Here is a 26,828-nt window from a genome sequence, read left to right as displayed (position 1 = left end):
CGTGCCCCGTGATGCTCACAGTCGTGACAGCAGAGAGAGGAGCAGGGGAAAGTAGCTGCAGCTAGGCTACATCAAACACGCTTCATACTCAGCATAGTTTTTATGACTTTCTGATAAAACATTTACCCGCCCTGTGGCTGATAGCCCTCTGAAATGTACTCGCCAAACGGAAAATCTACCCACATTTAGCGCTTGGCGGGTGTTAATTTCGGACCCTGCTCTCATGGCTTCTCAGGGTTAGGGTTACAGTCTCTGCAAGAATCTCGTCATGCCTTGCTGATATCTCTAAATGGATAAATGAACGCCACCTTCAACTCAATCTTTCAAAGACTGAGCTCCTTGTCATCCCAGCTAACTTTTAAGGTTCAAGTAGCCTTGATTGCCCGGTCATGTCGATTTGCTCTGTACAACATGAGTGGATTGGTCTTCAACCTTCCTAAAAGAGCACATGTCACTCCGCTGTTCCTCTCCTTACACTGGCTCCCAGTTACTGCTCGCATCAAATTTAAAACTCTGCTGCTCGCTTACAAAACAGCGACAAAAACGTCTCCTCCTTACTTTAACTCTCTCATCCAGGTCTACACTCCCCCCCTCCACTACGCTCTGCCAATGAAAGGCGTCTGATCCAACCTTCACAACAGGGTTCTAAGTCTCTGACTAGACTCTTCTCCTCTGTCGCCCCCCGGTGGTGGAATGAACTTCCAAACTCCATGTGATCTGCAGAGTCCCTCTGCACCTTTAAGAAAAAGCTAAAGACCCAGCTCTTTCATGAATACCTACTAACTTAATGATGATGGTCTCCATATTATTGATGATGATGATGGTAATGACGATGGTTTTTGTTTGATAACGACGACTTATAAGATGGTTTCTATACTGATTAGAGCTCTCAAGAACTGCCCTCAATGTTGTGCTTTGCCTCTGGTCACTTCCTGTCAGCACCTGTGTGTCCAATCAGACTCAAAGCTGATCGTTTGCTCTTACTGACATTGTTCCCTTTAGATCCTCTCTTGTGTTGTTCTTACTCTCTGATGTACGTCGCTTTGGATAAAAGAGTCTGATAAGAGAATTGTAGAAATGTAGAACCTGTTTGGAAATATTTAATCTTCAGTGTTTCCCACACAAACACGACACCTGGGCCCAAGTATATTTCCGACCTGTTCTCATTTAATTTTTCATTTATTCATAAAATTGCTGCGTGCCTGAGAGACCGAGAGAGAGCGGGGGAGAGTGCAGGCGCGCGCTCTGCAGGCTCCGTGCAAACAGCGCCTCTTTATTATAAGTCTCTGCATTCAACATAGCAAAACTGCCTTTTTTTTAAAAATCCCTCTCGACTCCTACGGAGTGTTAAGACAACAAAAGAGAGCAGAATCACATCAGCTTCAGAGCTACAGAGAGAGAGAGGGAGGGGGAGCGATAAGGTCCGCTGTCCGTACATGCATCAAAACTGAAGCTTCTCCTGGCTCCGTTTTAAAAATGTTAATGTACAGCTGCTTGCTGCGGATTGTGTGCTGAACTGTAATAAACAACAGAATATCTGTTAATGTAGGCCTACATTAACAGATATTCTGTTCGTTATAGTTCAGTACTGAAACAACAGCAAGCAGCAGATATTCTGTTAATGCAGCAGATATTCTGTTAATGCAGCAGATATTCTGTTAATGCAGCAGATATTCTGTTAATGCAGCAGATATTCTGATATTCTGTTAATGCAGCAGATATTCTGTTAATGCAGCAGATATTCTGATATTCTGTTAATGCAGCAGATATTCTTTATTCTGTTAATGCAGCAGATATTCTGTTAATGCAGCAGATATTCTGTTAATGCAGCAGATATTCTGTTAATGCAGCAGATATTCTGATATTCTGTTAATGCAGCAGATATTCTGATATTCTGTTAATGCAGCAGATATTCTGTTAATGCAGCAGATATTCTGATATTCTGTTAATGCAGCAGATATTCTTTATTCTGTTAATGCAGCAGATATTCTGATATTCTGTTAATGCAGCAGATATTCTGTTAATGCAGCAGATATTCTGATATTCTGTTAATGCAGCAGATATTCTGATATTCTGTTAATGCAGCAGATATTCTTTATTCTGTTAATGCAGCAGATATTCTGTTAATGCAGCAGATATTCTGTTAATGCAGCAGATATTCTGATATTCTGTTAATGCAGCAGATATTCTTTATTCTGTTAATGCAGCAGATATTCTGATATTCTGTTAATGCAGCAGATATTCTGTTAATGCAGCAGATATTCTGATATTCTGTTAATGCAGCAGATATTCTGATATTCTGTTAATGCAGCAGATATTCTGTTAATGCAGCAGATATTCTGTTAATGCAGCAGATATTCTGTTAATGCAGCAGATATTCTGATATTCTGTTAATGCAGCAGATATTCTGTTAATGCAGCAGATATTCTGATATTCTGTTAATGCAGCAGATATTCTTTATTCTGTTAATGCAGCAGATATTCTGATATTCTGTTAATGCAGCAGATATTCTGTTAATGCAGCAGATATTCTGATATTCTGTTAATGCAGCAGATATTCTGATATTCTGTTAATGCAGCAGATATTCTTTATTCTGTTAATGCAGCAGATATTCTGATATTCTGTTAATGCAGCAGATATTCTTTATTCTGTTAATGCAGCAGATATTCTGATATTCTGTTAATGCAGCAGATATTCTGTTAATGCAGCAGATATTCTGATATTCTGTTAATGCAGCAGATATTCTGATATTCTGTTAATGCAGCAGATATTCTGTTAATGCAGCAGATATTCTGATATTCTGTTAATGCAGCAGATATTCTGTTAATGCAGCAGATATTCTGATATTCTGTTAATGCAGCAGATATTCTTTATTCTGTTAATGCAGCAGATATTCTTTATTCTGTTAATGCAGCAGATATTCTGATATTCTGTTAATGCAGCAGATATTCTGCTAATGCAGCAGATATTCTGTTAATGCAGCAGATATTCTGCTAATGCAGCAGATATTCTGATATTCTGTTAATGCAGCAGATATTCTGCTAATGCAGCAGATATTCTGCTAATGCAGCAGATATTCTGTTAATGCAGCAGATATTCTGCTAATGCAGCAGATATTCTGTTAATGTAGGCCTACAGCTGCTTTCTGTTGATTCAGTACTGAACTATAACGGAATATCGAGTGGAACTTTTCAAAACGTGAGGCGTACTCCTGTTGTTGTTTATGTCTGTGCGTGCGCATAATGTTAAGCAGATTAAAGTTGTTTGTTGCAAAAACTAGATTAATTTAGAGGGGAAAACACATTTGATATTAATACAACCCAATAGATACAAGACAGATAAGATAAGAGTACGACAAAAAAAAATGTGGTTTTATGCTGAACGGGTTTGTTTTTTATATTGTGGAGATTTCTTTGCGTACCACCACAGGGAGCCCATGTACCACCGGCGGTACGCGTACCATAGTTTAAGAACCGCTGAGGTAGATCATCTTGATCCAGATACAGACGTGTAAAGATGACCAGGGAACACATACATTCTTTGTCCTTAGGGGCGCGCCAAAATCCACAAACTGAGGATTTCACACTCACACAAAGCTCCTCTAAAACCTCCTGAAGTTTTCACGCTGAGCGTCATGTGTGAACACAAACAGCTGGATGTTTCTCTCTTCACCCGGAGTTTCTCCTCCAGCCTCCTCGTACAATGGAGCAGCTTCACTTTAGGAGAAGTCTGTATTTTATTTTGAAGGAGACAGGATACTGACTCTGCCTTTAAGAAAGAAAATGTTTTAACGATCGTCTCTTCCTCAGGATGGGAGACGCTAGTTTTTCATTTCTCTGACTGTGACTCTTCTTCGACTGAGTTCAGTCCAAATGAAGAAGAAGATATCCTTTATTCATCCCACCATCCATCACACAGGTTGACACACACACGTGCACAAACGGGATCCAATAGACATGCACTAAAACACAAAAACACAAACCTCAGACACTGTTAGCAGTGCACAAACAGAGCGTTCTAACTTATCTTATTACATTCACATGGTCACAGACTAGTTCTGATATTACCCAACAAGTCTGTATTATGATCCGTTTCACACCTATAAGTGAAGGGATTTTTACTTTCACTTTCAAGCCTGCAAGGTGAGGTTTCTGGGAAATGCTTCACTTCTTGTAATGTGGCGTGCGTGCGTGCGTGCGTGCGTGCGTGCGTGCGTGCGTGCGTGCGTGCGTGCGTGCGTGCGTGCGTGCGTGCGTGCGTGCGTGCGTGCGTGCGTGAGAGTATATAACAGAGCTGCAGCACTAACGGTAAACTAACTGAGCTCGTCTTTGTTTCCTGTCACACTAACTGAGCGGTAAGTTGCTGAACAAACTTATTAATCAGAATATTAAATCTAAATCTGACTTTTTCTACATGTTTTCAGTTCACTCTGTTTTGATGTCGACCACACTCAAGTTTAATCAGAGACTCAGGTTCTTTTTGGAACTAAAATGAGTTTTGTACTGAAGTGTTGTGATGTAAATGTGTGGTTGTTTTTTACATTATGTCCCAGGAACTTTATCAGAAAGCATTTTACAGTTTGGGAATAACATCAGTCACTGAGAAGCTTTATGTGACACAGTTATCAAATGTTATAATGTTTCACATGTTAGGAAAAGTGTACTGCAAATGTCATGGTGTTCCTTGTAGTAGAGGAACTTGGGCCCCTAAAAGTTGAGACACCCCTACCCGAGGTAGAACAAAGCACGACCATATTTTTTCATAACTTGAACATGTCTAGTTTATGAAACGGATGGTTGTATAAAAATATTTAACTGCAAAATAACTTTTTTTGGATGTTTTATGCATCTTACCAAAAAACGAAAATAGGTAAAATTAGGGCTTCTCCAAATGGGACAGGTCTAGCCTCATCACATGTATCTCTGGGAATCAGAATCAGAATTTCACCAAATTTGGACAGGATGTTCACAGATAGTTATTAGTTACAATTATGCAAAGTTTTTATCAATACCATTTTCAATTTTTGAATTGTTCACACCTAAACACACATGTAGTTTAGGCGGAAATTGAAAATTGAAACAAAAATTCAAAAGGTATGTACACCAAAGTCTGTCATTTTCTAAATAAGGACACCAAACATTAAAATATGTCATTTTTATCTTCTTTAGACTGTTATCTAAACATATAAGCAAGTTATGTGACTTTTCACTTGACCCTATGCTGTCACCAGCCCCTAACAGGAAACTAGTGCAGCCAGGATTTCAGGGTGACCTGGTACAATGGGGCCCTATGGATGTGTATGTGGGAGGAGGTGGCCACAAACAATTGTTTAAGACTTAACAACAAGACACAATATAATTGTATTCTATAATATGTATATAATTAAACATTTAAATAGTTATTCCTAATACATTTTGTCTCATATTTTCTATCTTACATATGATTTATATGATGACACTCAGAGTCAACCCGCTGCTTTCAACAATATTGTCACCTATGACATTGTTTCTATTTCATTCTAAAAAATTAAAGCATTGTCTTGCCATCAGTTGTGAAATATTAATGAACTAAAAAACAGTATTGATATATATAACCTTGAGTTCTTAGAAATTAAATATACATCATATAGTCTATTTGTATATCAGCCATACAGCCTGTTGTAGTTTTTTAAATGTATTTCAGTCATATAAAGATGGTGTGTAGTCACCATATCTCCTGCTTTTAAGAAGAACCCTAGTTACTCCAGAGGATACACCGGATGAAGGGATCGTTTTTATAATACCCTAAGTATGATAAAGAGTTAAAAAAAGCTACAGTAGCTATTTTTGTTGAATGATTTATCAGGCAACCAATGGAGCTGGGATACAAAACAATTCTTATGATGGCGTAAATGTGTGTAAGGTAAATTAGGATAACAATCATGCAAACATGTTTATAAGAAACTTCTTTATACACTTATTTTACCTCATTATATATAATGACGTTTGATTTTAAATGCTAATTACAAAGGATGATTTCCACTTTTAGACAAAATGACTGTGAACCTGAGAGCTTAACACCTTGCAACTAAAAACCTAAGGCTAGAGCTGTCCCTTTTGGAGAAGCCCTAATTTTACCTATTTTCGTTTTTTGGTAAGATGCATAAAACATCCAAAAAAAGTTATTTTGCAGTAAAATATTTTTATACAACCATCCGTTTCATAAACTACACATGTTCAAGTTATGAAAAAATATGGTCGTGCTTTGTTCTACCTCGGGTAGGGGTATCTCCAAAACTAAAGCCTTTTTGGGGGGCTTGTTCCTCTACTATTTATATTATTGTATTTTATTACCTTTGTCATCTTATCTCTTATTCTGAGTTTTTGGAGATGTTAAGCCATATGGGTCAAAAGCCGTCTTATACACAGATTTCCCCGTCAGATAAAATCAGATTAACTTTAATGTCCCTGAAGGAACATTTTTACTTTCCCTTGAACACTGCAGGTCCAAAATTTATCATTGTCAATAATTAATTTTTTCTCCCTTTTGGTCTGAAAGTCACTCTACAGGTTTTCTCATAGTCCCGCCTCGTGTAAATGAATAAACATTTGGGGGCGTCCCTCTCTCAGTTGCCACAGAATTAGCCATGTGAAGCACTTGCTTATTGTATATTTCAACAAGGTGAATACCAAACTTAGAGAGGGGGCGTTTCTATAAAAGTACTGCCTAATTCCCTGTAAAGTATGCATTTAAATTTGGGCTATTACCACAGTGAACCTATCATTTACCCTTCTTACTCTTATTGGGGTTTTATCTAGTCAAATTTGGTTATATTATTAATAATTTTATTTAATTATTTATTAATATAAATAACAATGTCATTAAACTATGTTTAATTGACTCAGGGGCACCACCCTGAAACCAGAGAAAAATAACCAAAATATCACTCAAATCAGTTCCAAATTAGTTACTTAATTACTAATATTATTAATAATTAATAACTATATTTAATAACTTGAAGGCATTAAGTCCGTACACAAAGCCGGACTTTGATTCAATGGCGGGTACACTGGTCTTTCTGATTGTGAAAGCCGTTGACTGAAGGTAAACTAGCATAGCATTACATACATAGGCGAACACAGCAGTTCATCACAATAAAACAAATGCAGCAGCTTACAACAGATAATAAACAGAATGTGACGTCAACAATGATGCATAATTATCAGTGGTTATAAAAGAAACATAACTATTTCTGAAACTATTTCTGCCCAGACCAAAGCTCTTACTTGGGGTAACTCCTGGTGATCGTTGCAAAGCTGGTTAGATCGTCACTCTGTTGAATGTTGAATCATCAGATTCAGGCAGGGTTCCTTCGTGGCAGATGTAGGAAGAGGGAAGCGGGATTCAGATCTTCGACCAGAGCGCTGCTCTGTGGTCTTCTGAGAGCCGAGTTCTTTATGTGTCCTTGTGGATTCAGGGATCAGTGGGCTTCCTTCAGCGCTCCTGTCCAGTTGTGTTCAATGACGTCTTACGAAAAATCAAAGGAAAGAAACTCTTCTTTTTGCTCGAACCTGATAGCATCTGATTGCGCTCAAAACTCTTAAAAATATGCCGTGGAAGTAGTCAGCTGAATCCTCTGATGCTTGAATTCAGCATGTGAAGAGCTACCTAGACTGAGCAACCTCAACTCTGGAGTTTAACTTATGTAAGCCAAGAGGAGGGAAGGGTTTGTCTCCTCGAATGCTGGAATCCATCTTGTTGGAGAGGGTATCCTCTGGTGTAGGCAGACCACACTTAAAGAGGAAGAAAAATGAGAGGCGACTGCTTTTAAGGACTTGGGCTGCCTGTGGGTTTACCTCAGGCCTCCTCCAATGAGGATAAAGAATTCAGACCCCCCCCCCCCCCCCCCCCAAACACACACACACACACACACACACACACACTTTTCACACCTTTTTGTTAGTTGCCATTGGGCTAAGACTCCTTTGCAAGTTCCCTCCAAAATAACTCTAGACAGGCTTGAGAACTGCGATACCGGCCTGAGTCCTTTGTCCAGCACACATGGCTGAGGTCCAACACTCTGTATTTACCTGGTACAGTATTTACTAAAAGCATTACACCAACTTGTGCCATGCATGTTACAAACATTAAAAGGCACCTATTCTCTAAAACACACTTCCCCATGTGTCTCTAGTCTGTCTACTAACCCCCCAATTGATGAGAATAGTCCATCCTCTCTGCCTTTTGCCTGCTCCACTTTTCAGAAAATGTGTGCTCAATCTGTCTCTTGGTGTTAAGTAGTTCAGCTTCACAAGAAGGCTCTGAACAATGTGAGAAACTGATCCACAGCATCTTTCTGTCAGGAAAACCTCTACAGACAGCTTTCACTATTTGAATTAGAGGCTCGGTGTTTATCCGTTTATACGTGAAAGTTTATCTGAAACTATTCAGCACTCAGCGGTCCAGTTGTATGTGAGTACACCTCATTCTCTGACATCTGAACCTTGACTTAGACTTCTATCAGACTTAATGAACTTGTTTCACAGTAAAAAAAAAAATTAAAAAAAAGATTTAAAGTTGATTAAACTAAATAAAAGTACAGCAGGTCAACATAAAATATCCAAGCTGACATGTTCTATGGACTTCATATATTTAAATCTACATTTCTTCAACTCATGTATCAGATGCTTTAATCCAAAGTGATGGACATCAGAGAGTAAGAATAACATGAGCGAGGAGAGAGAGAGAGAGGAGGAAGCAACGACAGGAAGTGCAAACAGCTTCATTTTTTGAGCTTTTTTATGGAATCATATTTGTGCCAAAAAAATCAAACAAAACTTCTTCAATTGCAAACAAAAAATAAGACTTTGAGAGATATAATCTCACTGAAGCAAAAACAAATACTTGCAATTAAAATATTTGTGTAGTCGTGTAAATAATCGTCCTTTTACTTTTCTTATCATCAGTCCTTTTGTTTAGAGTTCCCTCTTTTTTCTTTCTCACTGATCAGACTTTTGCTCTCTGTCAGCTTTCTCGTTTGCGCTGTCTGACTTTTTGTTTGTGATTCTGTCACAAACCTCTTGAGTGGGTGGGCTTTTTGAGGAATGCGTCCCCATTGGCTAATGAGTTTTTGAGTGACAGCTCAATGCCCTGGACATTCCAGGAAGTCTGACAGACCTGTCCCCGTCTGCATGAGAAGTGAAACTTATCAACATCAGCAGAGTTTAATAAAGGAGAAAAGACGGACATTAATCAGTGAGAAAGAAAAAAGAGGGAACTGAGATGCGTTCACTGGACAATCCGAGCTCAGAATTCAGAACACTGCCGGCCACGGATTACCTGCACGCCAAAACTTAAAACAAAGAGAGATTTTCTTGCAGAAAACAGGAGGTGAGCTTGTGTCTCCGAACACTTGAAGTCAGCGCGTGGAAAGAGAAAAAGAATGGAAGTCTTGGAGTTTTGTAGCCTGGCCTGCTTCCTGGGGGGTCTACCACAGGTCCCCTCCAATGAGAAGAGAGAGGTTCCAGTTCCCCCTTTCTTCACACGCAGGTGTGAAGTATTGCAGGGGATTCTGGGAGTAAGAGTCCTTTAGGTCTCTTTGTGATCTCAGTGAATAACTCAAATGAGGCTTCTCACAGAGGAAGGCCCAAGTCCATTGTTTGCCTGTCTTAAGACTGCGTTGCCCAACAACGATATATAACTCAGATCTATGTTCAGTCTGTAGTGATAAATATAAACATTTATTGTGTTCATACCTCAGATGCAGTTATAAAACACTTGTTGAAAAGATTTATAATGAAGAAAAGATGATCACTCGACTGGAAAGTAACTGAGCATGTACGTGCGTCACCGCCCGACACTCTGCAGAGTGATGATAATTGTTGTAATCATTATAGCGCCCTCTGCTGGTGAAAGAAAACTGCTAGTGTTATACAATGAAACTCAAATGAAATGCTATTTGACTGAATAAATTGAGTAATATCAGCACATATCTGAGATAAAATTAGCCGATACCGATAGTCACTGGATATGATAATATCGGCCCATATTTTTTGGTTGGCTGATTAATAGGTTGGGCTCTCCTTAGGAAATATTAAATTATTACCTGGCATGATTGCTGAATGTTCTTTGAAGTCATAAAATAGATTTTCTTGTGATCCAACTCGGATCTATGTTCAGTCTGTAGTGATAACTATAAACATTTATTGTGTTCATAACTCAGATGCAGTTATCAAACACGTGTTGAAAAGATTTATAATGAAGAAAAGATGATCACTCAGCTGGAAAGTAACTGAGCATGTACGTGCGTCACCGCTCGACACTCTGGAGAGTGATGATGCTCCTTGTAATCAATATAGCGCCCTCTGCTGGTGACAGAGAGCTGCTAGTGTAATACAATGAAACTCTGAAATACAATAAAATGCTATTTGACTGAATAAATCGAGGAATATCTGCACATATCTGAGATAAAATTAGTCGATACCTATAGTCACTGGATATGCTGATATCGGCTGATATTATCAGCTGGTTGATTAATCTGTCGGGCTCTAATCCAAATATTAAATTATTATCTGGCATGATTGCTGAATGTTCTTGGAAGTCATAAAATAGATTTTCACTTTAAAAGGTCCCATGAGATCTGTGCTGTGGTGACTTGAAAACACAACTATCTCCTGCTGTCATTTTTTAATGCAGACAAATTATGAAATAACTAGATTCTTTTTTTTTTTTATATTTATTTTTGGGCTTTTTTGTGCCTTTAATGGAGAGATAGGACAGTGGATAGAGTCGGAAATCAGGGGGAGAGAGAGGGCGTGCGCACACTAACCACTGCACCACCAGCGCCCCAAAATAACTAGATTCTGATTGTTTTGTTTTTTCCATTTGGTTTGCAAGATAATATGGAACACTTAAAGTTTTAAATGATATGCCAAGCAATCACACAAGCTGTTGTCCATTTTGTCCAGTTTAGACCAATCAATGGATTCTGAAGCCGGTGAGACGATGGAGGTGGTGGCTCTCGGCCGGCCTTTCAGCCTCGGGATGTTGTACGACTGCCGCAGAGACTTACTCGTGCCTGGTACTGTAGTACTGAAATTTAAGTTCTATAATCTTCTCTCAAATCATTGAATCACTTCATCAAATACCATTCCCATTTTTGAGGCTCTAAAAGATAATCCTTTATTGCAGTTTCTGAAAACTGAACTTGATTTGTGCTTCTTCTTTTTCAGGAATTACCCTGTGGGACTGTGATGACCTGAAGAAGGATGTTCGAGAACGACCACAAAACTATAATGAATTTGAGATAGTTGCCTCTGACTCAATTGAGGATAAATCCTCTGCACTCGATGTTAAAGCATCACTGAAGGCAAGTCTCCTGGGTGGACTTGTAGAGGTTGGTGGATCAGCGAAATACCTGAATGACAGTAAGACTTCCAAAAACCAAGCCAGAGTAACACTGAAGTACAAAGCAACTACAAAGGTCCGGGAACTGTCGATGAATCATCTTGGAAGAGGAAATGTGAAACATTCTTATGTTTTTGACAAAGGAATAGCAACACACGTAGTCACAGCGATTCTTTATGGGGCACAAGCCTTCTTCGTTTTTGACCGTGAGGTTTCTCAAAAAGAAGATCAACAAGACATTGAGGGAAACTTGAAGTTAGCAATCAAGAAAATACCTTGCCTTCCTATAGAGGGTGATGGTTCACTGAAAATGGAGGAAAATGAAAAAGCTAGTGTTGAGAAGCTCTCCTGCAGTTTCTTTGGAGACTTTTGCCTTCAGAAAATGCCAACATCCTTTCAGGAAGCAGTGGAAGTCTACCAAAGTCTGCCTGAACTGCTGGGAGCCAATGGAGAAAACGCAGTACCAATGAAGGTCTGGCTGCTGCCTCTGACAACTTTAGATTCTTCTGCTGCTAAACTTGTACGTCAGATAAGTGAAAGTTTAGTACAAGACTCACAGAATGTCCAGGAGGACCTCAATGAGCTGGAAATGAGGTGTAACGAGGCACTGAGAACCACCACAGCACAGCAGTTCCCACAGATCAGCAAAAAGATGAAAACTTTTCAAAGTATGTGCTCAGAGTTCAAACTGGAATTCCGACAAACATTGGCAAAGAGACTTCCATCAATCCGGGGAGGAGGAGAAGAGGAGGCTGTGCTCGCAGATGTCCTGAGGAAAATACACCCTTCTCCATTCAACAGTGAAAACCTGAATGAGTGGATGAATTGTAAAGAGAGAGAGATCGACACATTATTGTCTTTAACAGACGAGATGAAGAACACCAAGGTTGTACCATCTCAGAATGACCTTTACAAAGAAAGTCTAAGAACAGAACATGCTGTGTGTTTTGTTTTCACCTCACTGGGAATCAATGAACCGTACCTCTCAGCTTTGTCAAACTACTTAAGCCAAACACCAGAACCAGACAACCCTCAAGATCCACATACTCAGGATGTAGAGAAGGAACAATGGTATGCTTCAACAGAAGTAGCAGAATCCATGTGGAAAAAAGCAAAGCTCTTCAATGACTTTGCAGAAGCCAACCAGGAGAACAAGAACGTTAAGTTCTTGTCAGTTGGAATAACAAATGAGACACAGAAAGGTTTGAGCATCTACCTTCATAAAAAAAACCGTCTTGTCACTGAGAACTTTGAGCCGCCTTCAAAGCCTGAAACAGTCACAGTAAGAGACGTAAACCACAACAGTGTGACACTGAAGATTGATCCACCAAAGTTTGGCTCAGAGAGCATCACCTCCTACTCTGTTGAGTACTGTGTCAGTGGAGAGGAAGGATGGAAACAACAGACAGCATCAAAACCTGAAGATGTCACAGTGGGTGATCTGAGTCCAAACACAGAGTATAAGATCAGGTGCAGAGCAGTGACCTCTGTAGGTGTTGGACCAGCCAATCATGTCAGTGGTTCCATTAAAACCTTAACCTGCAGCCCTCCTGGAAAACCTGAAGTTATACCAAACTCAAGTGAGATATCAGTGAGCTGGGAGAAACCTGCTACACTTGGACAAGACGTCCACATTTTGAGCTACATCGTGGAGTACGCCGAAACAAAGGGTCTCCAGTGGAAACAAATGATAACAGGAGCTGATGAGACGATCATTTCAGAGCTTCAGTCAGAGACAGAATATGTTGTCAGGGTCAGATGTGACTGTGGTGCAGCTGGCAGAAGCAAGGAGAGCATCACTGTGAAAGTCTGCACAACAAAGACCAATCCTGTTGCAGAAAAACTCAAAAAGAAAAGCAAAAGGATAAACTATGCCTCACCCTCAGTTTACAAACTGCCTCTGGAAAAAGAAGAGATGAACATAGATGGATGTCGGAGGTTTAACTTTGGCAAAGAAAGCACGACACAAAACCATACAATAATGCTTGTGGGAGCGACCGGATCAGGAAAGTCCACTCTGATCAATGAAATGATCAACTACATTGTTGGAGTGAACTGGGAGGATGATTTCAGATGTAAATTAATTGAAGAGGATGAGTCCAGATCCCAAGGTGAAAGTCAGACTTCTGAAGTCACTGTGTACAAAATCAACCACCAGGAAGGCTTTAAAATAGATTACTCAGTGACCGTCATTGACACTCCAGGCTTTGGAGATACAAGAGGCATAGAGAGAGACAGAGAGATCACAGACCAGCTGAGGAATCTCTTCTCTTCTCAGCGTGGTGTTAGTGAAATTGATGCTGTGTGTTTTGTTGCTCAGGCCTCTTTAGCTCGACTCACAGCATCACAGAAATATGTGTTTGATTCTGGGCTCTCAATCTTTGGCAAAGACATCGCAGACAACATCAAGGTTCTGGTGACGTTTGCTGATGACCAGTGCCCACCTGTCCTGGAGGCGATCAAGGCTGCAGACGTCCCGTGTCCTAAAACAGAAGACGGCCTGCCGATTGACTTCAAATTCAATAATTCAGCTTTGTTTGTGGAAAACAAGTCATCTGCAAAAGGCATGAGGGGAGGGGTGAGAAGCTTCAATGAGGTGTTTTGGAACATGGGGACAGAGAGCATGAAGAGGTTCTTTGATGCTTTAAATGTCATGAAATCCAAAAGCTTGACACTGACAAAGGAGGTCCTCGGAGAAAGATATCAGCTTGAAAAGTTGCAGGAGCGGGTTAAAGTTGGGTTAGCCAAGCTCCAGGACATAAAAAAGACAGAAGAAAAACTGAAGGAGTATAACTCACTTGGTGAGGCATGGATTGGAAAACTGAAGGCTAAACATGATAATGCGCAGGCTGAGGTGAAGGAACTAATTTCGGGATCTGCAAAGTGTCTAAACAGACTTAAAGAGATCGCACTGAGGCCAGATCCTCTCTCCTATCCAGAGTACATTGACATGCTCATTGAAGGAGAGAAATCTGAGGCCAAACCAGGCTGGCACAAACGAGTTCAGTCCCTGATGAAAATAAGAGAACAAGCAGAGATCATAGCCAAAGTAGGCAGAGGAGAGGCCCCCCACATCTAGATACCAGCTATGGTTTTAATCTTGGTCAAACAGACAACAATAGCAACCAAAGAAGAACGACCTCAACCCAAGAACGCAGACCAAGAGGAATCTTTCCATTCAAGTGGACATAATGTACATATGTAATCAAACAAAACAGTATCACATGTAAACCAGGTTAAAGAGAGATTCAATCATCAAATAACATTCAGTACAAACATTACAGTACAACTGAAAGAAAGTGAATATATATAAATATATAAAATAAACCAATAAAGATGCATACATAATTAGTGAAAAGGTCTCAGGGAAAAAAGGTTTTATAGAAATACATAAATGTTACATTTGTTGTTAATTAAAATGAGAATTGAATTCTAGATGATCTAGATTGTTTTGTAAAGTAATACAAGGCAGAATGATATGATGATCTCATTGAAATATATTTATTTTTATTAATCTATACAGATCATTTTGGTTTTATTAGTCCAGATGTCAGTGGTGGGCATTAACACACTTTTACTTTAGTCTTGTACTTAATTTACTTCTTTTTCCAGTACTTTTAAAAGTATTAGGGTGAGGAACTCCGCCGTCTTCAGTTTTTAGAGGTGTTTCTATCTGCATTCATTGGGTGGTTTCAGAGACTTACAAGGGTCTGTAAATGCAATGAAAACTACTGGCTACAGCAATTTACTGATATTAGAAAATGTAATTTTTACTTTTGAATACTTAAGGCCAAAGGATGTATTTAAGTGATAAATGTGTACTGTTGAAAGATCAGAAAGAGTTATGCAATTGTTGAATTTGTTTTTACCATATGTGTTTTTTTCTTTTATTATCATTTAATTCATATGTCATATAGTCATAACTACTTTCTTTGCTTTTACATATCCTGTCAATCATGAATACATCCGCGGTGCCTATGCATCTGTGAGGTCAGGATAAGTGTGCCATACTTTGAGCTAAAACCACATATGAACTTGGTATCACCTGTGGATGTATCACGCTTCTGTGAATCTGCATTGTTGAGGTTTTACAGATTCTTTACAATTTGGCTATAAAAACGCTGGAAAAGCTGATCGAGGCTCTTTTTCACTTTTTCTAAAGGACTCCACGTCACTCTGACTTTTAAATCCCCGTTTTGGGACTTAGTCTCTGAGACCGAGATCTTTTGAAACCTCAAGTGTCTGCACGCTCGGATTTTAAACTTTTGATTTTGTATTTTACTTTTTTATATTTTTACTTTTACTGTTTTGTATTTTGAAAATCTTTTGAAGTTTTTTCAATAAATTTTCAGAAACTGTATGAAACCATTTTTCTGACTGAAGTCATTCACACCACAAAGACCTGAGCCTCTCTTAAGGACGCCGCGTGAACCTCGGGAGGTAAGCATGAGCAGTCACACCACGGCACACTTCTACTGACTTTTACTACACACCTCATACACACCTAGCATCCGAGTGAGGAGAGTTGCAGTTAATCCCTCTCCGGGGGTGAGAGCCTCCGGGGGCTAATCTAGAGTCCTGAATCAAGGATTATATTTGAATCTAATTATTCTAGAAATGAATGTTAGACATATAATCCTAGAGCTATGTGGTTATATAAGTCTTCTCCTCTCAACAGGGTGTTAGCGGAGTAATTTTACATAGCTCCAGCTACTAGGAAAGAGGAGACTAGCAGCTGGTAGCGAGCGAGCCCTCACGTAGTTCTAGGAAAGAGGAGACTAGCGGCTGGTAGGGAGCGAGCCCTCACGTAGTTCTAGGAAAGAGGAGACTAGCGGCTGGTAGGGAGCGAGCCCTCACGTAGTTCTAGGAAAGAGGAGACTAGCGGCTGGTAGGGAGCGAGCCCTCACGTAGTTCTAGGAAAGAGGAGACTAGCGGCTGGTAGGGAGCGAGCCCTCACGTAGTTTTAGGAAAGAGGAGACTAGCGGCTGGTAGGGAGCGAGCCCTCACGTAGTTCTAGGAAAGAGGAGACTAGCGGCTGGTAGGGAGCGAGCCCTCACATAGTTCTAGGAAAGAGGAGACTAGCGGCTGGTAGGGAGCGAGCCCTCACATAGTTCTAGGAAAGAGGAGACTAGTTAACTAATGTGTGGTGAGCTTCCGTTAGCTATAGTAAAGTTATTCACCTCTTTGTGCATGTCAAGTCAAAACAGGGCTGAATTTGTCTGAATTATAAAAGGTATAAGTGGTAAAATGAAGAGCCGTTTGGGAGCTGAAAGAGACTCTTCATGCTGATCTGAGCCAAATGATCTGGCAAATCACGTCTTTAAGGTTTAGAAAATAAACACAGTGAGCAGCTTGAAAGAAAACGAGACTCTAGGACCGAGGACGAAATCACTCCCTCATTCCCTCCTCACTATTTAGTGAGTTATAAGTAGAGAACTACATCGTGCACTCACTCTGCAGAATTAAAAAACATGTCTCACACTACTCGCTCACTCACCGGTGGCTGACAGTGACGTGATGTCATGTGACTTGTTGGAAAATGGGAACCGGGGGTGCGTTCAAATTGTCCCTCCTATCTCCTTTCACTATCCACTTCACCTTATCCCCGGGGAAAAGGTCATGAGGTTAAGGAAAGATGTTAAGAGAATTCATAAAGGACTTAGGGAAAGGCAATCGCGTTGCTCTGACAATCCGACCACATTTCCACTAGGCCACGTCATTAAATGTGACGGGCCTGCGGAGGTTAATGACGTGGGTGGCTACCAGGCTACAAGTAAGAAAAGTGAAACCATCAGCTTCCTGTCCACTCAGAAATCAACATCAAAATAAATATGATTGTATGAAATTAAATGTTACATTTCTGTAAGATATAACCTACACATAATGTTTTAAACATACAACTGCACAAAGCATTCTTAAGTGAATGAAATATGTTGAATAAAACTTCATCTAGCTAAAAATGTCTCTCATCCCTTCATCCCTTACATGATCTGTGTCAGTTTACGATCATCGTTAATGTTTGTGAACGGTCAGATGGGCGACTCGCTTTAAATGTCCAGTGTGTTCAGCATAAATATACAGAGAATGAAAGAAGCCATCTCTCTGGCTTATTATATTTTACTATAGTATTAATTTATCTTCCCTCTTCTTCTGTCACCTTTCCTTCATCTTTTGTGTGATTGCGGTCTTGATTTCTGTTTTACTGTATGTTACTGTAATTTCTCTTTGTGGCTTCCTTTGCACAGTTTCGTTTCCTATACTCCATTATGAGCTGGTCTCCATATAAATATTACTGTCAGTCCCTTAATTTGTATTCTAGCCTCTACCCAGAGCTGCAGCCCCAACTAGTGGCGGGTGGTGACACAACATCTGACAGCTTTGGTGAAGTTGCAACAATTTTGCAACTTCACCCCTGAATCACACCGAGTCCACCGAACTTCATCTGAGAATGCGACCTAAGATGTACTCACCTGGGAGACATTGGGCCCCCTCTGGAGAACAGTGCACCAGCCCCCCCCCCCCCCCCCCCAGACACCACCAGTGGATGAACAGCAGGGGGCGCCACCTGCCTTCACAACACCAGAGCAAACACCAACACAGCTCACCGCACAGAGACAAACGATCAAGTGTTGATATCAACCTTCATTAAATGTTACTTTCTGTTTTGAGGGAACGTGTTGATTTAAAACCATCTTGGATCAAAGAGCTGCTGCAGGATCACATCGACACTTCATGACATTTTCAATTCAGACCAACTGAAGAAGAAATATAACACCATTTTCTGACTCTTTAACTTTATAAAGGCGGTTTTGACTTCTCTCTCTACATCCATCCTACATTTGAAATAAACACAAGTCAGTGGTTCCCCTAATGAGAGGGTGAGCACTCAGTGAAGACTCCTCCCAGTTATGCCCCTGTACCCAACTGATAAGTAACATAACCTACCCATATAGCCTTTAGTCGACCACGCAACCAAAACAGAACCGCCACCTTCAACAGACCCAGGCTGGGTTCATGTGAGCTCCAGGTACCCTCCCCACTAAGTGACTCTTTGTGGTCCCCACAACTCAACCGTGTTGACCCATGGGCAAAAATCTCCCTTCACCTGTCTTTCATCCAATTAGTCCCAAGACACCTGGGGACGGGCAGACAGTGAGCTCCACCGTCCCAGAGCACCCCTTTTTTAATGTGTTTTGGATACGACAGCGATGTGCTCAAGGGGCTTTACTGAACCTGAGAGGAGAGCTGGAGAGAAATGAAACCTCCCCACAGCCAATCAGAGAGATTCATCACCGACGCCGATTCAACATGTTGAATCGGCTGACGGGGGCGACAGAACCACACATCTTGGTGTGTCGGGGCCTTTAAACCAAAGCAGAGGCCCAGAATGTACAAATTTTGCAACGACAGTAGGAAACCTCCCTAAGGGGGCCCCATCTGACAGCAGTCACTCTCGTCGCCCTGCGGAGCGTTGGCAGCATGATTGCTGTGAAAACCAAAGTTCATCAATAAAAGTCAACGAAGAGGAAGGATCGTCTACAGGAGAGAAAAGAGAAACAGGAAGAAAGAGGACGAGGAGTAAACGTCGGGACGCTGGTTTTGACGGCCCCCCCAACAGACTATAGAGCGCCCCTGGTCCTGCAGTTAAAGTCTAACAAACAGCTGAACAGTTTTCTGTATGGAGAAGAGGTGTCTCTCCGTCTTTTTAACTGACTGATTCACTGATAAGACTTTAAAGTTTCTCTCTTTTATCTGAAGGAGATTCAGTCAATCAAAGTGTCTTTTGTTCCAGTAATTATCTTCAGTGTGAGGTTTTGATTGGCTCTCTTACGAACAAGTGAACTGTAGTTAAAAGATGATTTGGTTATTGAATGTTTCTCATTGTTGTGACGTAGGGGTTATTTTCGGTTTGATGGGACTTGTTACACATTACTTCACAGGGTTGAATACTTTATATGATCAAGTTGTGAGTTTGTTGGATGTTCCTGGAGTTTTTCTGGAGTTTGGTCTCGGGGGGGGGGGGGGGAGGGCGCTGACACGGAAGTGGCCGGAGTGGCCCCTGCGCCGCACACATGCGCAGTAGCACACTGGGTGTAGTCTGGAGTCTCGTCTTTTCCTGCTGGAGTTTGTGCATGGCGGAGGACACAAAGAGCTGAGGCCGAGCACAGACCCCTCACAGCAGCAGCAGCAGCATACCGGGAACAGAGCTCTGGACGCGGCCTGGAGCGAAGACAATCTGCCGCTGCTGAAACCCTCCCGCTACGCTCACTGCACCGTGAGAGCCCCGGGGATCCGCCGGTAACCGGACGGTCAGAGCAAACTTTGGAAAAGTTGAGGGAGAGTTCGTGTCGGAGCTGCGCACACAGTTTCTTCTGGAGAGGGAGCACGGAGAGGAGAGAAAAAAAATGCCGAGTATGATCCGGGCTCTGGTGGCCCTGAGCTGGGTGGCGGTGTGCGTCCGCGCCGCCATGGACGAGTGTTCGGACGAGCAGGGCTCCCCGCAGCGCTGCATGCCCGAGTTCGTTAACGCCGCTTTTAACGTGACGGTGGTGGCCACCAACACCTGCGGCTCTCCGCCTGAGGAGTACTGTGTGCAGACCGGAGCCACCGGAGTCACCAAGTCGTGCCACATCTGCGACTCCCGGGACCCACGGAACCACCACAGCGCCGTGTACCTGACCGACTACAACAACCAGCAGGACACTACCTGGTGGCAGAGCCAGACCATGCTGGCCGGGATTCAGTACCCGAACTCCATCAACCTCACCCTGCACCTCGGTAAGATCCTCCAAACATCTCCTTCTGGGAAAACCGCTGTGCCGAACCCCGTTTAGAAAACCTGGAGTTTTTGGTTTCTCGGTTTCTGGTTAGAGCAACAACATTTCTGAACAAAGTTACATACATTTTATTGTTGTTTAAGGTCCACTTTTGTATTCGGCACACACATTTTACCCTGAACTATATTTCCTGTCAATAAATCTCCACTTCTAACAGCGGGGTTGTATGCGAGCCGCTGCGCCGCTGCAGGCAGCCAACACCAGCTGTGGAAGGGAAGTCATTTGAGAAGTTCATAGAGCAAACTGATATTTGGTTGTTTTTCTGTGCGCCGGATCGAGGACAGAGTTAAGTTAAAACATGCAGTTGTGACGTGGGATGAAAGCACAGTTTAACACTTGTGATTAACTTAAAATTGAGGACATCTTCCTCGGGGTTTGGTGTGACTTCCCGTGGTATAGAGGTAAAAAAAAGGGCTTCTGAAGTTGAACTTTTCTCCCCACATAAAGGCAACATGAAGCCGCTGAAAGAGGAGCGTCAGAGCTGTGTCTGTGCTCGTCATGTTCGGCTGATCACACCGCGCTGCAGCTGTAAATCAGTGATGTAACCTGCACAGGTTGGGAATGAGGGATTTTTGCTCCCAGCAGTGGAGCATGGAGGACATAGTTTTTATTGTGGGGGGTGGAAGAGTGTGTGGAGGAGGTGGGGGGTTGGAGCTATTTTCTGACCTGACTGTAGGGTCAGCTTGTTCCTGCAGGAACAGCAGCAGTTTGAGCTCCTTCTCCCTCACTTTGTGATTTGCTCTGTTTGTTGGGTGAGGTGTGAAGGTAGCAGCCTGGTGTCCTGGAGGAGGGGGAGGGGGAGGGGGGGGGGACAGCTGGTCTCACAGCGTCTCCTGAAGGAAGTCTCATGTTCAGAATCAGTCCCAACACATCAGTGGGGCTAAATAACAGAGGAAGCAGCAGGCAGACGTCTGGTTTTCACAGTAAATATAACATCAGAGTTCATTCTGGAGCCTTTTATGCTAAGCTAACACGTGTTACGAGTCATTCTGATACGTTGAGACTAAAATAAAAACTAAAGACTGAAACTATAAATCTCATGAATCAATATCTGCTCCGATGATTGATCGAGCTGGCAGCGATGAGACAAAGAAAACCCTTTTGTAAAAATACCGCAGTCTTCTCGATATTAGAGCGTAATATTGGGGTACAAGTCTGTGAATTCACAGCAGAACACTGCAGGGCTGCCAGGGGAGGGCTGCCCTCCAATGCTGGGAGCGGAGAGAGTCTGTAAGAGGTTCCATCTCCTGAAATACGCATTCCTCTGACCTCGATCAAAAAAACATCTGAATTTGTTTGGACCAGAGAAGGTAGGCGGTTTTAAGATACCCCCCCCCCCCCCCCCCCACCCCCACACAGCCGTTTTGGACGCCCCTCGGTTTGCCAGATATGAGAGCAGTTATCAGGTCAACAGGTGTTGCAGCGATGGAAGCGGGCAAGAGAAGTGGTTCAGATAGAAGTGATTGTACCCGACCTAAAAAGCCTCTGCATGTTTCTAATAAGCTCCACGAGCAGAAACGTGCTCAAACTAGGATCAATATTGGAGATGCTTTTGAAAAATGGAGAGAGGTTAGAACACAGAAAGGTTTACAGACCCATGCAGAGCTGGATAAACACTGAAGCTTCAGAGTCCACCACATGGTGACCTGTGTGAGCATGGACTCTAGAGAGGAGGGGGGGGGGGGGGGGGATCTCCTCTCTATCTTCACCTGTCCTCTCTAACAAATTTTAAAAGACCCCAAAACAACTTCAACAATCCCGTAATAAGAGATCAGTATTTTATGTCCAGGCACTGATTCAAAATATTACGATATTATGCTGTAATCATTTTATATTAGAGCCCGACCAATAAATCAGCCAGCCGATAATATCGGCCGATATCAGCATATCTAGAGACTATCTGTATCGGCTAATTTTATCTCAGATTTGCGCCGATATGACAAGATGTATCCACCAGTCAAACTTCATTCAATTTAAGTTTCTTTGTATTACACTAGCAGTTCTCTTTCACCAGCAGGGGGCGCTATCTGGATTACAACAAGCATCATCACTCTGCAGAGTGTCGAGCGGTGATGTACGTACATGCTCAGTTTCTTTCCAGCTGAGTGACCATCTCGTCTTCATTATAAATCTTTTCAACAAGTGTTTGATAACTGAGGGACCAAAACAATAAATGTGGATATCTAAAGTCATCTCTACAGATCAGAGAGAGATATCGCTATCCGATATCGGCATCGACACATATCGATCGACCCCGATTTTATTTTAAAAAAATTTCGTGACGGGTTACAAAGACTCCAAACGAAACGCTAATGAAATAAATTGAACGTCCATGTGGTTATGACGACACGTTTGACTCTGATTGATGTGTTTCTCAGCCAATCAAATCCGACTTAATCTGCCGCCCTGCCTTGCCCCCCCCCCCCCCCAGCCCCCGCTGTCTTAGTTTTCCTTTTAAAAATACCTGTCTATTTCTGAGCCGTGAGCGCGGGGCCTCCAGCAGCAGCACTACTGTTTTTAACAGAGCTGACATTCCTGAGAGGTTCAGTCATGCTGCTGGCTCTCTGCGCCCTCAGGTGATCCACTCTGATTATCCGCCTTCACATGGAAGTGTGTTTAATTACACGCTGACCCCCCCCCCCCCCCTGCCTGCAGGCCGTGTTTTCAGCTCTTTGTTTTTCTCGCATGAATCGAGTTCCGCTTCAGGTCGTCCTCACATGTCACAGAGTCAGACGGCCTGAGCTCACGTCCCGCAGGAAAGACGGGATCACATTTTCTTATTTTTAAAAAGCAGCTGTCGTCTCATCCAGGAAGTGACGGCCACCAGCTGAGCGGCTTCATGTGAACGCTGTGAGGGCTCATAGCGCTCGGCTCTGACGGGGAAACTCTCCAAGTTTCACATGTGAGGGTTTGAAGTTCTGAGATGAACGGTCAAAATGATGATTCATTCAGTAAACATAACGACTCAATGTGACGGATTTAAAAGATAAAACCAGGAGACAAGTCACAATCATGATGTGAAAAGATAAAATTAGGGGACAAATGTGTGATAAAGAGTTTGTTATTGTGACACAAAGTTAAAATTCTGAGGAAAAAAAGTCATAATTTGTTGACCGTGATTTGTTTTATATTTTGCTGTGTTGTCTGATTTCTTAAATTTGTTTATGTTCTATGGTGATGTTGTCCTCGTGTTTCTTGTCTTCTGTGTGCTCCTGTTGCAACACAAATTTCCCCTTGTGGGACAATAAAGAATCTGAATCTGACCGAGTCATGATGATGAGACAAAAAGTTTAATTTTTTGGGGGGAAAACGTTGAAATCCTGATGAAAAGTCAGAATTTGGTCCCAAAAGTTGAGATTATCGCCGCTCCCCTCGTCACCTCCTAAAACCTTTCACCAAAGTACGGGAAGTTACGATCTCCGCTCCCAGGATCGAAACCTTTGAACTACCCCTAAAGTTCGTACTGAATTAGGCAAAAGGGCGTTCAAGTGTTGGGGGGCTCCCTCTCCTTGGAGTCGGTTGCAGGATCCTGACACACCGAGGAGATCGTTGGTCGCCCCCCTAGTTTTTGGCGGTGTGTCCAGCACCGTCGCTACCCGTTGGCCTTTTCTTGGCTGATTCCACATGTTGAATCGGCGTCGGCCCCTCGTGGTTGGGGGTAGGGAACTCTCTGATTGGCTGTTCAGCTAAACGAAACAGGAGAGCCAGTGCACGCGAAGAAATACTGAAGCGCCTCTTCTATTCTTGTTCCTCTAATAAAAGACCAGGAGCTGAAAACGCCAGCGCCATTTTCTACTTTTTATCAGACTTTATTCTCCATTAGAAGTTCATATATCACGAGTGTTGAGCGACAGCGGTGAGAAAATTGTCTCCTCGTACCATAACAACGGTTCTTCCTCGTCCTCTTCTGGTTCCCCCTTTTTGGAATGTCGATTACAGACTACCGCCCCCTGCTGGCACGGAGAGTTATTTCCTCTCATGAGCAGAACGTAGGTGGTGGTTGGCCGTCGGCCTCAAGACAAAAGTTATTTGCCGTCTGCTCGGTGTGTCGATCCGGAGGCGGACATATGTGACTGTAGATGTTTTCACTGACTCGTATCGCCCTTTTTGATCGCCTTGTTGTTCATGATTTTAAGACAAATCTTGATGAAGGTTTCTTTGATTTATGTTAATTGTTGTTTTAGTGTTTTATGTCTGAAACTCAGTCAATGTTACTGCTGCCCGTCTCGACCAGGACGCTCTTATCAATCTCAAAGAGACTTTTCCCGCTTAAATACAAAATAAAAATGGGGTGCTGGTGGTGCAGTGGTTAGTGTGCGCGCCACATGTATGGAGGCTGTGGTCCTCAAAGCGGGCGGCCCAGGTTCGAATCCCTCCTGTGGCTCCTTTCCCGCATGTCGTTCCCCACTCTCTCTCTCTCTGAGTTCTATCTCTATCCACCGTCCTGTCTCTACATTAAAGGCACAAAAAGCCCAAAAATAAATCTTTAAAAAATGTAAATTAAAATGACATCATGTGTTGTAAAGATTTTGGAGGTTTTATTCGTCCGCTCTGCGTCTTCTCGTCTTCTGACTCTGAAAACGTTTGAAGCTGTGATGTCACAGTTTTTAAATCTCAGGAAACACGACGTGTGAGGAGCTCCGGTCTCCGAGTCGCTCTGCGTGTTTGGGGTCTTTGATGCGGCAGGAAGGGCGACGTGTCCCGACTCGACTCGGCAGCTCAGACTGCAGAGAGGAGGGGGGGAGGGGGGAGGGGGGGTCGACATGAAAGACCCTGGAAGAAGAAGAAAGCTGCAGAGAGACGGGTCATTTATCGTGATTCTACCAACACAGCTGAAAGACGGAGACTAAACCTGCTCACAGAACAGCAGCCTCAGTTTGTGTTCAATCCAAGATGGCCGACGCAGCAGCTGAACCAGACGGAGGAAAATCGAAATCAAAACAACATAAATGAATCTTCAAACGACCGTTGTCTAATAAGGCCTCCGTTATAATGGCGTGATTACCCAGGGAGGAAGCAGGTGACGTCAGCTCGCCACGACGTCATCAGGAACATTCAGAGTAAAGTCAGGGTCCAGCCCGGGTTTCTGCATGTAGCAACCATGAGAGGAGATGACATCATCATGAGGTCATGAGGTCATGAGGTCATGAGATCGTTTAATGGTTCCTGCATCACGTTTTCGTTCACACCTTCACAAATCACCCGATATGTCTCCTCCAGCCTCCTCGTGTTTACTCTGAACAATCAGGACGTTTGTTCCTTTAAGGCGAGACTCACGTGAAGACAGCTGGACTCGCCCGCCCCGTGTGGGGGGGGGGGGGGGGGGGGGGGGGGGGGGGAGGGGGGGGGGGGGGGGGGGGGGGGGGGGGGGGGGGGGGTGTGGGGGGGGGGGGGGGGGTCGGGGGGGGGGGGGGGGGGGGGGGGGGGGGTAGTTTATTCGCTTCAGTACCTGGACGCTCTTTGAAGTCTGAACATGGAGGCAAAACATCCTCGAGTTCTGCTCGATAAAAAACAGAAACACATCTTAATGAAGGTCGAGCTGCAGGCGCTCCCTTCAAACAGCTGATCAGGTGTGTGTGTGTGTCTCTCTCTCTCTCTCTATCACTCTCTCTCTCTCTCTCTCTCTCTGTGTGTGTGTGTGAGAGATCAGCTGCAGTGGGCCCGTCGGTGTTTCCCGAGCGTCCAGCTGTGCAGCTCTCATATCTCAGCTCAGACCGGGTTCCCACGCCGAGCTCATTCCTCACACACTAAACAATGACTCCGACCAGATGACTCCCCCCCCCCCCCCCCCCCACCCCCGACACACACTCTCACATCGGTATAATTTACAACAGCTGGATCCTCCAGAGGGGGAAAAGTGGGCTCGTTCTTTTATGATGGGTTGGGAGAGACTGAGAGGAGGAGGAGCTGTGTGTCTGTGTGTGTGTGGTGTCTGTGTGTGTGTGTGTGTGTGTGTCTCTGTGTGGCTGTGTGTGTGTCTGTGTGTGTGTGTCTCTCTGTGTGTGTGTGTCTGTGTGTGTGTGTCTCTGTGTGTCTGTGTGTCTGTGTGTGTGTCTCTGTGTGTGTGTGTGTCTGTGTGTGTGTGTCTGTGTGTGTGTCTGTGTGTGTGTGTCTGTGTGTGTGTCTGTGTGTGTGTGTCTCTCTGTGTGTGTGTCTCTCTGTGTGTGTGTGTCTGTGTGTGTGTGTGTGTGTGTGTGTGTGTTCATCGTTGTCTGGACATGAGCCTTCACATGTTTCTAATTGGCCATTGTTGTTGACACAGTGATATTATAACTCCCGCCCCTTCTTGATTTTGATTGGTCGACCAGGGAGAAGTGACATTGACGTTCTCAAAGTTAAGAAGAACAGAACGAGACATTTGTGTTGAAACATGAAGTGAAACTCTTCTTCTTCTGTCTGGTTGAGTCCGAGGCCTCAGGGGACCGTTTCTTCCCCTTCTCCTGTTGAAGTGGCGCTCGAGGGGCCCCGAGCTGGCCCGCCCCCGGTCTGACTCATGAATATTCAAACCCCTCTTCAGTGGAGAGCTGCAATGTGAAGCCTCTTAACGAGGAAGTGTGTGTGTGTGTGTGTAGGTAAAAAGTCCCAGTTAGCATTGTTAGCATCAGT

General features: G+C 43.1%; 2 protein-coding genes across 2 annotated transcripts in view; both read left to right on the top strand.

Moving 5' to 3' along the window:
• The first annotated feature begins 10,950 nt into the window (after positions 1-10,950).
• LOC132978392 (uncharacterized) lies at positions 10,951-14,673 on the top strand. Its single transcript, XM_061043565.1, has 2 exons — positions 10,951-11,059; positions 11,211-14,673. The coding sequence occupies exons 1-2, from the start codon at positions 10,960-10,962 to the stop codon at positions 14,462-14,464; spliced, it is 3,354 nt and encodes a 1,117-aa protein (XP_060899548.1). The 5' UTR covers positions 10,951-10,959; the 3' UTR covers positions 14,465-14,673.
• Positions 14,674-19,495: 4,822 nt separating this feature from the next.
• lamc1 (laminin, gamma 1) overlaps positions 19,496-26,828 on the top strand; it is a 62,851-nt gene continuing 55,518 nt past the window's right edge. The window contains exon 1 of the mRNA XM_061043563.1: positions 19,496-20,163. Within this exon, the coding sequence (XP_060899546.1) occupies positions 19,791-20,163 (373 nt within the window). The 5' untranslated portion in view covers positions 19,496-19,790. The remainder of the gene's footprint in view (positions 20,164-26,828) is intronic.

The sequence above is a fragment of the Labrus mixtus genome, chromosome 8 (assembly GCF_963584025.1).
Source record: "Labrus mixtus chromosome 8, fLabMix1.1, whole genome shotgun sequence".
In the NCBI taxonomy this organism is placed as follows: Eukaryota; Metazoa; Chordata; class Actinopteri; order Labriformes; family Labridae; genus Labrus; species Labrus mixtus.
Note: the sequence above shows the minus strand (reverse complement) of the source record. Positions and strands in the feature narration are given on the sequence as shown.

What these genes read in the sequence shown, in the direction of transcription:
- LOC132978392 (XM_061043565.1), top strand. Translation starts at nt 10,960, where the DNA reads ATGGATTCTGAAGCCGGTGAGACGATGGAGGTGGTGGCTCTCGGCCGG. An exon ending in CAGAGACTTACTCGTGCCTG is followed by an intron (nt 11,060 to 11,210) that starts GTACTGTAGTAC and finishes CTTCTTTTTCAG; the next exon opens with GAATTACCCTGTGGGACTGT.